A 16,034-nucleotide genomic window follows, 5' to 3' on the forward strand; every position below is an offset into this window, starting at 1 on the left:
TTCATGATGGTGGAGATCCCCACTGCCGGTGAATCCCGTAGACCATAATCTTCTCCCATTCTTGGGGTGACTCCTCCCAACCTCGCTCCTGTCTTAGCACTATTCTTATCTCTTTTACACATTATTCTCAATAATTCCTTCCTCAAGAACCTTCGGAAGCACAATTAAAGCTAATCTATCTTGGACCTAGGGTTGAAAGAATAAGATGCTGAGAGTTAAGATCAGGTATCTTAACTTGTAAAAAAAAAAAAAAACAGGCATGCATCATTACACACAAAGGTGAGCACTTGTGTAAATATACTAATGGATACTTGTGTATCCCTCAAAATCTCCCCCTCCTGAAATACCGTCCCCTTCAGGAAGCCTTCCTTAAACAGCGCATTTAGCATGACCTCTCCTTCTTTGTAATATTCACATGTAGATCATATACTGTCTTACACCGGAGACTTTCATGTACCTTTTCATTTCCCTCTAGATTATAATCTCTCCAAGGGCCATAACTCTGTCACACCTTTCTGCGCTTCTCACAGGGCTGTGAACTGAAGACAAAAAAGAAATGTTCGAAAAATGGAAGCCAACATTCTTGCTCCTCATGGGTTTGTACTGAATTCCGATAATCATGGTAAAATATTCCTTTCCAAAAACCACGCCTATAGAGACTGGTCCACAGTTGGAAGAAAGCGGGAACTGGGGTGAAGAACTTGACAAAGAAGAGGGGACATTCTGGGAGGTTCACCAGCAGTAAACAGAGAAAGCACCCTTAGAGCGACTTCCCAAGAAAACAAACGGAAGATGTAGTTTCCAAGAATCCTTGGCCTCTCAAAAGACAGCCGTCAACCGAAGCTAAATATTCTGTAGCCTGGACCGATTTGGCTTCATTTTGTAGAACTTATTTACGTGACTTGCGTGACACTCCATAGGAAGGCCGGGGTCCGTTCATGGGCGCCTCCACTGCGGGTTTGTCATGAGGCCTCCGGTAATAATTGTAGCTCAGTCTCTTGCCGGCCAGAGCTACACCCAACAACACACACACACACAGCTGGACATCACGCATTCACTGTTCGGCCTCCCTCCACCTGTCTTCCCCTCCTACTGGTTTTTTCCTCCTCCACCTGCCTTCCCACCATCGCGTGAGTAAGCGTTTGGCCGTCCTGTGACGGCTGCCCATCCTAGGATGGTATCCTTAAGTCAGCTTCCTTGGAGAGGTAGACCAGCACAGTGCCTACGCTCAGCAGTCAGACACACCCTCATTCAAGTCCGTTTTCTCCTGCTTCACAGCCAGGTGAAATTGAATAAAACGATCTTAACAAGTTCTCAGCTTTAATTGAGCCAATGGCACAGAACGTGTTGGTGTTTTCTTAATTGGAAGAGAGCAATTTAACTGTAAGCGTGGACCGGACAGCATTGGTTTAAAACTCAGCGATCATCGCATAATCCCACTTTCAAAACGCTTTGTGCCACATGAACGCAGATGAGGAGAAGCACGGACAGGGACACAGTGTCAGGTCAGAAGACAGAAAGAGAGCAGGCATTTCTTCTAAGGAGAGCTGCCGCGTTGACCGAGCGGAGGTTGGTTCCACCATTAACATGGAACCATTCTTCTCCACTACGCATGTTTCCGGCAGGGTGCAGGAAGGGTGTGGAGGGGAGGAGGACATTCCCCCAGTTCCTCTCGCTCCGTCCCCGCCCCTTCGGCTCTCTCCCACAGGAAGAGGCCGGACCTATCCTCTGAAAAGGATCTTTCTCCCTGGGGGTCGCCTCCTCTAAAGAAGCCAGGTGGTTTCTTCCCCTGCCAACCTTCCCCCAAGTTCTTCCTCACCTTCTAATCAAGAGACTTTGCCAAAGAGCTTCATAACTTCTACCCCAAATTCTTTCTTACACATTTTAACGTCCGCCTCCACCCCTTCCTTAGGGTCTTAAGAGGCCAGCAGCCTGGGCTGCCCACCTGCCATGCCAGCTGGAAGGCAGGAACGGTTTGTCTGGAGCTGGGTTGAGGGTCCCGGGAGGGCAGCCTGACACACTTTTAGCTGTGCCATGTCTGATGCTGAGCAGGTTGTGACCAGCAACACCCCCCTGCACCCCCCTCCCCCCATGTATGCCTTTATGAAAAAGTGCTGGTCTTTCTTCCCAGAGAGGAAACATGGAGGGATGGTTCAGTGGTCCCACCAGTTGGCGGCTCTGGCCATGCACCTGGCCCTGTGTTGTCGACAGATACCATGTGTTTTAACCTCCAATTCAGCCTGAAGACACGGCCACACCACCAGTGAATTCAGGAGGATTCTAGTACCTGTGGGACACCTAACCCCCACATGCGCTCATGCCCTTAAGATTAAGTGGTAGGAGACTCCTAGGCCATCATGCATCTCAGACCCTCTTCCCTGATCTAGGTATGTGTATGTATGACGTTGAATCATTTTGTAGAACCCGGACTGCATAGAAGTGAAAAAGTCCAAAACAACCAAGTAGTCTGCTTGCCATTTGCTGCTAAATACCTGAAGAGTCACGTGGTCCCCAGTGAGCATGCCCACATCCAGGAACTCCTGGGCCAGAGGCAGCTTCTCTGTTGAAAAGTTCTTCCTTGAGGGGCGCCTGGGTGGGTCCGTTGGTTGAGCCTCTGACTTCGCTCAGGTCAGGATCTCACAGTTCGTGGGTTCGAGCCCCATGTCGGGCTCTGTGCTGAGAGCTCGGAGCCTGGAGCCTGCTTCGGACACCGTGTCTCCCTCTCTCTCTCTGCCCCTCCCCTGCTCACACTCTGTCTCTCAAACATAAATAAACATTAAAAAAAAAAAAAAGGTTCCTCCTTGAGTTTGCCCAGTGGGCATCCCTGCTGAGTGCACCTTTGGTCCACACATTACCTTTCTGGATGTTCACGCATGCACGCAGCCGAAGACGTTTATTGACAGCTTAATATTGCCATGCACCACGCTGGGGCCTGTGTTGATGGACCTTAAAAGTAACCTTGCTTCCATGAGAGACACTGAACGGTGCCTTCAGTAACTCCTTCATGGCACAGCCTTGAGCTCATTCGTTGCCCCCGTCTCTCTCTCTCCACTGGGCTTGCTCTAGCTGGCCTGTGTCCCTCGGCAAGTGTTATGTCCAGAAATGATACTGGAATCAGTTCAAAATGGAATAACTCCTATTTTACAATCCATTTTAGAAAATGCAACGTAAATTTAAGTAGTCATGCCATGCCCCCCCCCCCCACCCTCTGCCATGTCCTATCAAGACGAGGAAAAATAGATTAAGAGTAGAGGTTTGAGAGTCAGCACAGGAGCAAGTATGATCTCGGGAAGGCACGGTAAATTGTTGAATCTTGGTGTCAGCATTTTAATCTTTGATACGTTATCAGGAGGGCAATTGGGAGAAGTAATAAAATAATGCATTTGAAGTGCTCAGTATGGCGTCTGCCCTTAGCTCAGTAAATGTTGGTTATTCTGCATATCGCTAAATCCTTAAGGTTCTTTTCACGCGTGCTTCTGTTCTCAGGTGTTTTTGACACAGCGTGGGTCCTAACATCACTGAGCTCCGGTAAGCGTGTTAAACTAGCCCTGTTCCTTCAGCCTGCTCTTTAGGATCCTGTGTTCAGCATATAACCCATTGTCCTCATCTAACCCGTTTATCAAATAACCTACTGGAGTTTGTCCTCAGCGTACCTTCTATGTCCTCATCCTACTGAGGCATGGAGTTTGTCCCTGGGATCTTCCTTCCAGATAAGTGTTGATCTTTTTTATTATATTTTTTTAATCTTTATTTATTTTTGAGAGACAGACAGAGTATGAGCAGGGGAAGAGCAGAGAGAGACACAGAATCCGAAGCAGGCCCCAGGCCCTGAGCTGTCAGCACAGAGCCCGACGCGGGGCTCGAACTCACAAACCGTGAGATCATGACCTGAGCCAAAGTCGGACGCTCAACCAACCGAGCCACCCAGGGGCCCCTAAGTGTTGATCTTTTAATGACTACTCTTTGGCTAGGCTCACTCAGCCAGTCATGACCTTGTAAAATCTCAAAACCATTTTTTTATGAAGTTCTCTCGGAATGAAATTCTGGCTACCATTCTGTAGTATTTTCTTTAGGAAGAATGCTGTGTGTCTATGGAACATGAAAAGTGCCTCTGTTTCTTGTCTCCATAAAGCTCTTACATTTAACATGCTTCCTCCATAAATCTGTAATTCAAAATGTCTGGCACAAATCACAATCAAATATTATTATGGCTTGCCTCAACAGAATAATATTTTATAAAAAACGTTTATGAGAAAATGAATGAAGCTATTTTGCTTTATAAAATTGGTTTAAAGTAAGTTAGAAAAGTGTGCATAGTTCTTTGCATATAGAAATAACTTGGGTTCCTTTTTAGCTAGAATCAAAAGAATATGTAGATATCGTTGAACAGTTAGCATTAGCCCGTCCAGGTTCAACATAAAGCTTTTCAGATTCGTCAGATTAAGAGCATCAGACATGCCAAAAGAGGTCCATGTTGCCAGGGGAGAGAGGGAGCCACGGAGCACGTGGCTTCAGATATACAAAGCTACTGAATTGTGGCTGGTCTTTTTGGCAATGTGCATTTTAGGGAGGTTTCATTGACCAGCGGTGCTTAGAACAAGGTAGAAGGCAGGCCACATATCCATGGTATGTAGCCATCATTCTAATATGGCCGCCAAGATTCCCATCCTCTAGTGTAGATGCCCTACCTACATAGTGCTCACTTCTGGTGTGTGAGCAGCACCTGTGAATATGATTCACTCTCATGATTCGGTTATATTCTATGACAAAAGGACAGTTTCAGATGCAATTAAGGCCTCTAATGAGCTAAGTTGGGGTTAACTTTAAAAAGGTGGTTAACGTAGGTGGGCCTCGTCTAATCAAGCGAACCTTTAAAAGAAGTCTAAGAGATTCAACATGAAAGAGATTCTCCTGCTGGCCTCGAAGAAGCAACTGCCTTGATGCAGAGAGGGCCACGTGGCAAGGACTCTAAGTGGCCTCTATGAGTTGAGAGTGATCCCTAGGTGACAGCTGGTAAGGAAATGAGACCTCAGTCCTACAACTGCAAGGAACCAAATTCTGCCAACAACCAGTGAGCTAGGAAAAGGACCCCAGCCTCAAGGGAGATCATCATCCCTTCTGATGAAGCCACCCAGAGCTTCTGTTTGGGTGGAGTGACTAGAGAGCAATTAAACCAGGCTTTAAGAAATCACACTGGGGGCACCTGGGTGGTTCAGTGGGTTGAGCGTCCAACTTGGGCTCAGATCATGATCTCGTGGTTTGTGAGTTCAAGCCCCGCATCGGGCTCTGTGCTGACAGCCCAGAGCTTGGAGCCTGCTTTGGATTCTGTGTCTCCCTCTCTCTCTGCCTCTACTCTGTGCTCTGTCATTCTCTCTCTCTCTCTCTCTCTCAAAAAAACAAAACATTAAAAAAATAATAAAATCACACTGTATCCAGTTAGAGGTCCACTTGGGAGCCTGCAGGACACCCGTGTTTTCCCTACTTGCCATCATCTCCCAGTTCCAAGGCTTTAGGAGTCTATGCTGTGCCCGCCATCCAAGGCAAGCCCCTCTGGGCCCTCATCCCCAGGTGGCAGGTGCTGCAGCAGCACAGACAGGCGCTTGGGAGGGACAACACCTCCTCCGAATGCATCAGTCCCGACAGATGGCTTCACCATGGAGTCTTCGAGACTTGGCAAAGGCAGCAGACTGGGAGCATAAATGAAGTCTTGCCTGAGATTTGGGAAGAGCAGGGATGCCACCAAGTACCCAAAAGGCTACGACGGGGCTTCCACAAAGCCCAGAAGGCCATTTAAGACAAAACTGGACGAATGTCTCGCTGGGAGAAGTGATGCCATGCAGGGGTCAGGAGCGTACATCAGGGCAAACGAAGAAACGGGAGAAGCTGAGAAGGAAAAGGTCCTTCGTGTAATTACGAATATGAACTGAAGAGTGTTTTGGAGTTAGACTAAGACAGGAGCAGATAGCGAATGTTATTTTGAGATGTAATTTAAGAATTATTTATTTGGGAGAACACAGGAGTATCGTGTCATCCAAAGTCATCTCGGCTGCTCACGCTTGTCGTAAAGCTTGCTAATCATCTGGGCCGGGTGGGTGTTGGAGAGCCTAACTGAAAACATCTGCTAAAATGGAATATGCTAATCAGGTCTTATTTTTACGATTTTGCTCACGATATAATTCTGAAGGAGTGGAATGGAGTGATCTGAGCAAACTCATATTTATATGCAAAATGTAGGTGTCTTTGACTCTGCATTTCAAAATGGAGATGATGGATTTTTTCCATTAGAAACGTTTGGGTCACCCCAGCTGCCAGCTTTCATGTTTTTATTCCCCCACCACCACCCCCCCCCCCCAGGAGATACAGGCACTTTATGGGCCTTTCCCAAGCTGCCGCAAAATGATTGATGGTTGGACTTCTTTTAATCCAAGTAAATGCAGAGCGTCTGAAGCTTTGGTAATCGGATCCTACTGACTTTAAAGACCACTGCCAAAATATCCATAGCACAGAGGTTTGGCAACTTGATTTAATCATAGCGAAAGACTTACAAAGTGCGAAACGAGCCCCAAGACGGCTATGAAATGGGCCAGTTCAGAAACTGACTCAGGCTAAGAAGTTGTTCGATTTTGGTGCGTCTCCCTTGCTTTGTATCCCACCTCTCGAACTGCCTTCACCTTGGCCAAAGTTGGGGGCAGGTGACACACACAGAAGAGAGAAGATGTCAAGGGCAACCAACGACTTCAGATCGTAGGAATAGCGTCTGCGGACATGTGAGGCTCAAGGCTGGCGAACCCCAAACCACAGTGCCCAGATCATCCCAGCGTGGGAAGATTAAGGCAACTGTGGACCCGGCCAGGGCCTCTCAAAGGGAAGCCAAGTGGTAAACTTAGAAGCCATCCCTTGTTCCTGTAAAGTGAGAAACTGGCTGTCCACGACGCTTTATTGACCAACAAGGTTACAGTTTGCACTAAGAGCAGTAGATCGGTTCGCCGTTCAACCAATGTTTTATGATCCTGGCAGGGACTGAGGGTGATCTGTGACCAGGTGTTTCTCTGGAATTTCTGTCACAACCCCCGGCTCAAGAGGCCTCTTTCCATTCTGGGCACACACACATGGAGGTTCCAACGTGAAACCTTTGGTTGTCTGCTCCAGAAAGACGAGGAGGAAGAGAGAGTGAGCAGGAAGGGCCTGGAGAGGCCAACACCGTTTGGGCGCCAAACATCCTATTTGCTTGGCTCTCGCTTGCACGAATTCCCGGACAAAATAAAACCAGAACACAAGACCCGAAGTTCAGCACACATCTCTGTTAGGCAACTTGAGTCGCTAACAAAGTGCAAATGCGGATTCCCGGGTCAGTCTGATTTGCCATGCTAGGCCAAGCTTGTTTTATTACATACATTCTGCATTCTAAGAACTAATAACTTCATATTGTAAACATTAAGCATACAGAGTTAAAATTCAAGGCCACATTCTATCATTGATTGTCTCTTTTGTCGTGTATCTTTGGCTGGCCGAGATCAACTCGTAGTGTATAAATGCATAAGTTATATAATTATTATATAAAAAGGGGGGAAAAAACATTGGCTTGTATACTTCATTCTGACAAACGCACAGCGTTTGCGACTCGAAAGGAAACCCGGAGCCTCTGCCTAACCCAAACGCCTAGATGGTTTCCGATGGCAGCATCGAAGAAGGCTACCCACCTCTTATCTGACCCTGTGGGGAACAGAGCCCCCCCCCCCCATAACGATGAGGTCCCGAATGTTTCTTTTAAATATCAGACAATTCCAGTTAAATTTTTCTTTTGACAGACAGACAAACAAACAAAAAAGAGAGATGCGTATTCTTGTTCCTGAATTCTCTACTTTCCCCTCGTCCTGGACGCCATATTCTTCCTCTTAACACTGGGTTTGGTAGGGCACCGACCAATGAACCCGCAAGTCTCCCGACTCAGTCTCCGGCCTCTGCACTGTCCCAAGTCCGGTCTCCACTGCTTGACAAGCGTCTCTCCCAGCCCTCTGGCCTCCTCCTCCTCCGCTCCCTTCTCTCGCACCTCCTCCAGCCCTCTGTCTACAACCACACGCTCGCTGTCCGCAGACGGCCCCGGCCCCACCGCCGGGCTCAGTTCCCCTGATACCGTCCAGGAGCTGTGGCTCTCCCCCGAACGGAACGCATCTGATTTCACCCAAACAGCACGTTCTACTGAGTTCCATCTCGGTATCTGTCGACGGGCCACGGTCTCTCTCTTTTCTTTTTTGATATGTTTCTATTTTTAAATACAGGTAGTTTTCCTTAAAATGACATGGAAATGGTATGTCAGGGGAAGGCTGTGTTACCCCTCTCACTGTACTTGAATCCCCGTTTGCACTAGCGGGACCCCAAACTCCCCTCTGAAGTTTATAGGTTTCTTAAGAACACTTTCTTTGGCACTTGGTCCTCGTGACTTCTTCATGCTTCTACTTACAATGTCTTTTACAAGGTGGGTCCACCCCCGAGGTGTCCAGATAACATTACATTTTTCGCATCCTCTTTATTCCTGGAGTAATACTTTAGTAAATCCCTCCCGTTAAGAGTCTTTGGATCTCGTCCCTGGCTTCCTTCCCCAGCGCCAGTCAAGCTCTTACATTCCTCTTGAGGCACTTTTGATTCACGGTCTCCGATAGAGTTGGTGGCAATTTCTTGGTGATTGTATGCTGTTGGGAAAGGCCTCCCTCAGGTCGTTAGTAGTAAGTGCCCAGATGAGAAGGCATGTGGCTGCCCGGAAGCCTAGTGTTGGGGTATATACCTCCGGTTGGCGAATTCCAGTAGGGGTTTGGGGCGGCGAAGAAACTGGACGAGGTCACGGGTAGGGCGGGAGGGTGGGGGGCCACAAAGTTCATCTTCTGTGGGTGGGCGTGATAGGAGCCCATGTAAGGGAGGTCTGAGGGGTACTTGTACAGAGATGATTCTGGAGGGTGGGGCTGGAGGGCCTGGGCGATCCCGTGGAAGTCAAACTTGTAGGCGTAGCGCTTCCCGTGGACTTTGGTCATGATATTTTTGTCATAGTAGTAGCGGAGGGCGCGGCTGAGTTTGTCGTAGTTCATATTGGGTTTGCTTTTCCGTTCTCCCCAGCGCCGGGCCACCTCATCGGGGTCCGTCATCTTGAACTCCCCGTTGGTGCCTTCCCAGGTGATGCAGTTGGAGTTCGAGCTGTCCGACAGGAGCTCCAGGAGGAACTGCCACAGCTGAATCTGCCCACTCCCTGAGAGGGGGGGGGGAAGGAAACAGAACACCAGTGAGAACAGGTTCTGAGCTAAAGGCAGTGTTTCTTCAGAGACGGAAGCGGGTGCTTAGTGGTGTTCCATGCAGACGCCTTAACCTGCCTGTGCGCCCGTCCCTCGGCTGCTGGGGATGGTGGCTGCCTTCCTCCCTCTTCTCCAGAATATTGCCCTTGGCTGAACAGGAGTTGCTTCACCTCCCCCCCGACCCCCCAGGGCAACCCACAGCCAGAGGGGCTGACACCGTGCACCACAGGCCCGTCTCACTGCCTCAAGGAGGGGCCAGCTCTGTGATGCTGTTCATACTCGTGAGCTCCTTGCAGGACCAGACCAGAGCAAGGTTCCGGCTAAGGCCACCAGCCCCCGCAGCCTTACCCCTGCCCTGTCTGCTTCATCACTGCCTCTCTCCCAGAGACACACAATGAACTGAGCACCTGCACAAGTATCGGCATCCCAAGTTCTGTGTCTTGGGAACAGGGTCTTCGGTGAGGATCTTTGGTGATCTCAGGCTCATCCACAGATCCAAGTAATGCAACGCAAAGAATTTCTATGGGGCAAAGTTTAGGTTGGTCCCATCCATGTCTGACTTCCTTAGAAGCAGAGCCAAGCCAACTCTGTGTTTCAGGGGTGAAAGGGTTTATTTTTCCTATTTTGCGAGGCAAAAAGTGCCATTATGTTGATGGCAATAATGACTTAACACCATTTATATTGGCTAGGTCAAGTAAAATAATAGAAGTCATATTTAGGAAATGAACTTCTAAAAGTTTATGGAAAAAATAGAGAATGGAAGTAAACACCGTTATTTCTAACATAACATGTTGCTGGCACCCAGAAAGCAATTCTGTCAAAACTTTTCCTAGAACAGAATTAACCCACTCAAAATGAGGAAGTTTAGAAAAAGTTGGCTCTCTTTCAAACCAGATCACCTATTTCCAGTATTTAGGCAACTGCATCGTAACGGAAATCCACGGGTTGCCCTTGCATTGAGATGCCAGTTGTGTTCGGAAGTTTCCAGAAGAAAATCTGCAGCAGTGAGTGACTGCAAGCCCTTCTGGGGAACTAAATGAGACTCCACCTTCATCAGCGAGATCTCAGTTAGCTGGGGGCACACAGAATTGTGTTTGATCCCACTGGAGAGACACGTGGGTGTGCCTTTCAGCTCTTATTAAGTTTCGAGAAAAATCCAGGCATATCGTTCCAGCCACCACGTTACACTATTTTAAGATGACTTATGGCTTCCTCCAGGGAAGCAGCATGTAAATATCGACAGCAGTATTGAGCACCAGGAGGAACTAAGATGTGCTGAACAGATTTTAGAAGCTTTGAAAGTAACTAAGAGGCCTGGCTTTCCTCCCAAACTCCAGCTCGAACACTGCCTCAGGCTTGTACCAAAAAGATGACTTTTTTAAACGTTTATTTATTTTTGAGAGAGAGACACAGAGAGAGCATGAGTGGGGGAGGGGCAGAGAGAGAGGGAGACGCAGGCTCCCAAGCAGGCTCTGAGCTGTCAGCACAAGGCCCGACGCGGGGCTCAAACTCATGAACTGCGAGATCATGACCTGAGCAGAAGTCAGACGCCTAACCGACGGAGCCCCCAGGCGCCCCCCCCCAAAAGAATACTTTTTATCGCACGATCAGCAAATAACCAAGAGATGTGATAAAATGATTGGCAACTGTTCAGGGAATTGATGTCGTGTAAAAATCAATTAGAATTTTTCCCCCCCAAACCCTTCTCCCTAGCTAACTCCCTACATAAATTGCCCAACTCTTAAATCCTTGTTTCCACACTGGCTACACAGAGATGGGTATATTTGTGAATTCATCCATGCAACAGCATCGTGAGAAAGGTCAGCCTTTTCTGAATGTGTTCTGGAAAATTCTCATTTTCACTCTACGACACATTTGAAATACATTAACAGCTTGTCATTCAACTCAATGGAAGCCTGTGCTTTTTCGGACCCACATATTCAAACTGTTCTCAATCAAGTTTTGGTTGCCCCGAACATCTCATTAATATGCATTTGAAAAAATACGAAGAATGGTATGAGAAAACCATATGGGTTTAGTATACATATTGTAACCAAAGGATTAGTACTTGACAAAAATTCCACACATGACCTGGGAATAGGGAAAAACAAAATTTTTTTATTTAACAGCCCAACATATGCTTCCACGTAAACACGTAGAGTTGTCTGAAAATAAATATTCACTGTGAACGTCCTCCCACAGAGAAAGCAATCCCATAGATTGCGCATAAACGCACAGACCTTCCCAGATAGCCAGAATAATAGCCGGTATTTATTCAAACCTTGGCATTGCTCCTAGGCATCTGTCCCTTGCCCACTTCCTTTAGAAACCTGCACAGAGACAGCCAGTGGACAAAAGTGGTTTCATACCCCTCCTGCTTCTGAAGCACTAGAAAGGCAGAGATCTAAATGCGCAGCTGGAAATTCAAAGATGCGCGATTTCTTACTAGACTCTTTTGCCCGTTAACCTTTAAGACACAGCCTCTTTGGGGCGCCTGGGTGGCGCAGTCGGTTAAGCGTCCAACTTCAGCCAGGTCACGATCTCGCGGTCCGTGAGTTCGAGCCCCGCGTCGGGCTCTGGGCCGATGGCTCAGAGCCTGGAGCCTGTTTCCGATTCTGTGTCTCCCTCTCTCTCTGCCCCTCCCCTGTTCATGCTCTGTCTCTCTCTGTCCCCAAAATAAATAAATGTTGAAAAAAAATTAAAAAAAAAAAAGACACAGCCTCTTGAGCATTTCAAGGATCTATGGGCATAAGAGATCTTTACACAAAATTCATCACCTTCCAAACCTGAGAACAAAAGGGAAAATGCAAAATCAATCGCTGTTTAAGTAAATGTTATAAAATGCAACGGCGTGCCCAGAGCATTAACTGCTACATTTAATACTCGTAACAAAATCCCTTGGATCCGCAGTATGGAGCAGGTTTTCTTGTGCAAGAATTGTCAAGGATGCACGGTGGCTGCTGAGGACTCAGCCAATGGTAGATGAACTGAGCTCCTTGTGGCCACAAATTTCAAAAGCAATTTATGAAGACGAAAACACGTACGGTACGATAAAAGTGCATTTGAAAACACAGAACGGGGGAGGTCAGACAAGGATATCTAAGTTGTGGGAAGCCTAAGAGGGGCTTGGGCCGTTCACCGGCCAAGCCGACAAGGGAAAGGAGAGGTCCTTACACTCAGGATCCGGCATCCGGCAGCCTGGCCACCTCCCCCCTTCCTCCATGGCCCTCCTTTGGGAAAACCTTTCCAGTCTGTTTTCTCACCCTATCTTGGTAGCGGCTTTCCAACATCAGTAAGAAGTAGCTACTTTTACCCAGGATTGGGTGGGGTAATTAACAAAGCCAGGATTGGTGGGAGAAACAATGATGGCGGTTGTGCCCCGCCCACAGGAGAACCCAATGGGATAAAGGGGGGGAGGGGTGCGCCTGGAAGAGAATAAAAGGCAATGCTTTTATTTTTAGAAGGAAGGTGGTCTCTTCATGCAGCGGAAAGAGAAGAGAAATAACAGTAGCAAAGAAGTACAACTAAGCAGAAAAGGGCAAAGCACCCAAAAGGTTTATAAAGCACAGAGAAAAGCAGAGCTGGGAGTGACTCAGCAGCTGTGGGTCCAGAAGGAGGGGTGTCCCCCCTCAAGAGCGGGGCTCAGCGGCCACCACCTGACGGAGGGACAGAGCAGGAAATGAAGCAGAGAGGGTCCCCCAAAGCACCATGGTGGCAGCCAGTGGAGGCCACTTTCTGCCGTCGCTGGGCACGTGGCAGAGAAGCCCGTGGGCACAGCCTGGCCCCTCCACCAAGCCGAGCCCCAGGCAGCTGGCACGTCCCAGGGTGGAGGCTTTGCTCAGGGCTCAGCGTGGCTCAGACAGGACTTGGTAGAGTGCAGGGCAATACGGTGTCTGGAAGCACCAGTCTGGAATCATCCCTACCTCCGCTGGATCCTGGCGCTGGCACGCACGGGGCCTTGGGCAGCTCACCTAGCGTTCTGTGCCTCAGTGCCCTCATCTATAAAATGGGAGTGGTGGTAACGGCATCCTGCCAGGACACTGTGAGGATAAACTCAACACATGAAGGGTCTTACCATGGTTTGTTTGAGCTGAAAACCAGAGGGTTTTTTTTTTAATTTTTTTTCTTTTAACATTTATATATTTTTGAGACAGAGAGAGAGAGAGAGCATGAACAGGGGAGGGGCAGAGAAAGAGGGAGACACAGAATCCGAAGCAGGCTCCAGGCTCCGAGCTGTCAGCACAGAGCCCGACGCAGGGCTCGAACGCACAGATTGTGAGATCATGACTTGAGCCGAAGTCGGATGCTTAACCGACTGACCCACCCAGGCACCCCGGTTTTTTTTATGTTCATTTATTTTTAAGAAAGAGAGAGACAGAGTGTGAGCGGGGTGGGGCAGAGAGAGAGGGAGACACAGAATCCGAAGCAGGCTCCAGGCTCCGAGCTGTCAGCACAGAGCCCGATGCGGGGCTCAAACCCACGAACCGCGAGATCATGACCTGAGCTGAAGTTGGACGCTTAACCAACGGAGCCACCCAGGTGCTCCGAAAACCAGAGTTTAAAGAGAGGCACATACCTTGCCTAGAGCTACAAGAGGACAGAACAAAGCCAAGTGCCCCTCCCCGTGCACCCCATGTTGGCCGTGAAAAACTGTGAATGGTGTTCTCAGGCTGGCTGACGGCCACCGAAAGCCTACTCTTTGCCGATACCATCCTGAACACTTGTATTTATTTAATCCCCCCAAGAATCGTGAGGGAGCCCACTGTTGAGATGAGGACATTAGACCCCAGAGAGATAGAGTGATTCATCTTGCCTAATGTCGGCAAAGGTTGGAACCCAGTCTCTAAGCTCGGATGCCCGAATCCCAGCACGAACCATTGCTTTCAGGCCTGACCTCCACTCCCTCGAGTCCTCCCCAGGTCATCCTTTCCCTTGGCCTGGGGCTTGGGAGGTTCAAAGTGGAAGACTGGACACTCCTACCTCCTAACCAATGGCAAAACATCCCTAAAACTGGTCTCTGGCTTTGCACGAAGCTGGATACAATTCATGCCCTCCATTAAAGAGTGTCCAGTTAGCACTGGGGGGGCCACTGAACACAACCCAAGAAGGTGCCTTCATGGAAAGGCAGCCTCAGTTCATTAGAGAAGCCACATACATGTTCAGCCATTCTAATGGGACATCAAGGGGCTGTGTGGTTTACGTGTGATCCATGACGTAATCGTTCAGGGATGGGACGCACCTCTCAGCAGGAGACATATGGCCCCAAGTGCACGTCACATGAATATCTGGAACCGAGACCTTGAGATGCGTTATTCTCTCGTGCGTTTACACACCACGATGTCACCTTCCCACTTAAAATGATTTTAAAAGTTTGCGTTGTACAAAGAGCGAAGGCAGCAATGTGAAGTGATGAAGGGCTTACTTATCAGAGAATGGGAAAATAGAGTCAAACAGGAAGAGGGAGTCTCATCCCCAGAAAGACCAGAGACATTCTGGTTTTGGGGGTGGGGGAAGCCACGTGAATACGACTGATGCGCGTGCAGCCCGAGGAGAGATGGAAAGAAGCCTCATCATTATCAACTAAGTAAAACAAGTCTTTATCTTCAAGCCCTTGGTTGGAGGTCACCATCTTCCCCAGGCCAAGTGAGGATCGTCTTAGTGGACAAAGGGCTGTCCTTTGCTCCCAGTGCTGGGCCTGCTGACCTACTGTGGACAGAGCCATTTTCCCAGCACCTACACGGTTGTAGAACTCAAGGGAAATCCTTCCTTTCTATTCTCTCGGCCCCCATTCTCCAAGGCCTCCCTCCTCCCTCGGGCTCACTCAGGAGCGGTGCAGGGCAAGACAATAAAACCAGACTCTGGAGACGGAGAATCAGGGTTCAAATGCGACTTCCCGTTTTATTGGCTGTGTGACCCAGGGAAAGTCACCTAATTTCTCTGGACCTCTGACTCCTCCTCTGTAGGATGAAGATAATGACCTCCCAGGGCTGTGTCATGCAGTGGCATGGCAGACTTAAGCACTTGCCCGGGCATTTCCACAGGGTGGGAGCTATTTGATTGTTATTTCACATGATTGTATTAAACTCCCCAGAGTGCTCCCGCTTCTGTTCCTTTCCTCTTTCTAATCTATCCTGAACACTAATGCCAGATCAGTCTTCCTGAGGCATGGCTGATAACAGTAATCTCCCAACATAGTAATCCTTTTTATATGAACCGTTACGAAGCAGTTTGAAATGGAGAGCTGAGCCCGGGACTGGGGGGGGACCAGACACCCGGGAGCCTTGGCCACCAGTTGGATGCTCCCTTGAGAGCAAAGCACCTGTGTGGCAGTGTTGTAATCTCCCGTATTCATTTCTCCACCAGAATGTGAGGACCTCGAAGGTCAAGGACGGTATCTCCTTACTCCTCGCACTTGTTTCTTCAACAAATAATTACTGAGCGCCTGGTCTAGTCCCCAGGGTTGAGTAACAAACAGTCCCTTTTTTTAAAACTATTTTTAAAAATACGTATTCATTTTTGAGAGAGCGTGAGTGGGGCAGAGGCAGGGGCGGGGACGGGGGTGGGGACAAAGGATCTGAGGCAGCAGATTCAACGTGGGGCTTGAACTCACAAACCGAGAGATCAGGACCCGAGCCGAAGTCGGAGCTCAACCGACTGAGCCACTAAAACAGTCCTTTCTAACGGCTCAAATGCCTCAGAGGGATTTTTCTGAACTAGTGAACATTACCTAAAATTTAATGTCAAAGCTGCAGA

The 16,034-nt window shown here is 48.6% G+C and overlaps 1 protein-coding gene across 5 annotated transcripts in view; it reads right to left on the reverse strand.

Moving 5' to 3' along the window:
* Positions 1-7,349: 7,349 nt before the first annotated feature.
* ERG (ETS transcription factor ERG) overlaps positions 7,350-16,034 on the reverse strand; it is a 250,015-nt gene continuing 241,330 nt past the window's right edge. For all 5 annotated transcript variants that reach the window (XM_047875272.1, XM_047875270.1, XM_047875268.1 and 2 more), the window contains one exon: positions 7,350-9,238. In XM_047875272.1, the coding sequence (XP_047731228.1) occupies positions 8,718-9,238 (521 nt within the window). In that variant the 3' untranslated portion in view covers positions 7,350-8,717. The remainder of the gene's footprint in view (positions 9,239-16,034) is intronic.

The sequence above is a fragment of the Prionailurus viverrinus genome, chromosome C2, assembly GCF_022837055.1.
Source record: "Prionailurus viverrinus isolate Anna chromosome C2, UM_Priviv_1.0, whole genome shotgun sequence".
NCBI classification, from domain to species: domain Eukaryota; kingdom Metazoa; phylum Chordata; class Mammalia; order Carnivora; family Felidae; genus Prionailurus; species Prionailurus viverrinus.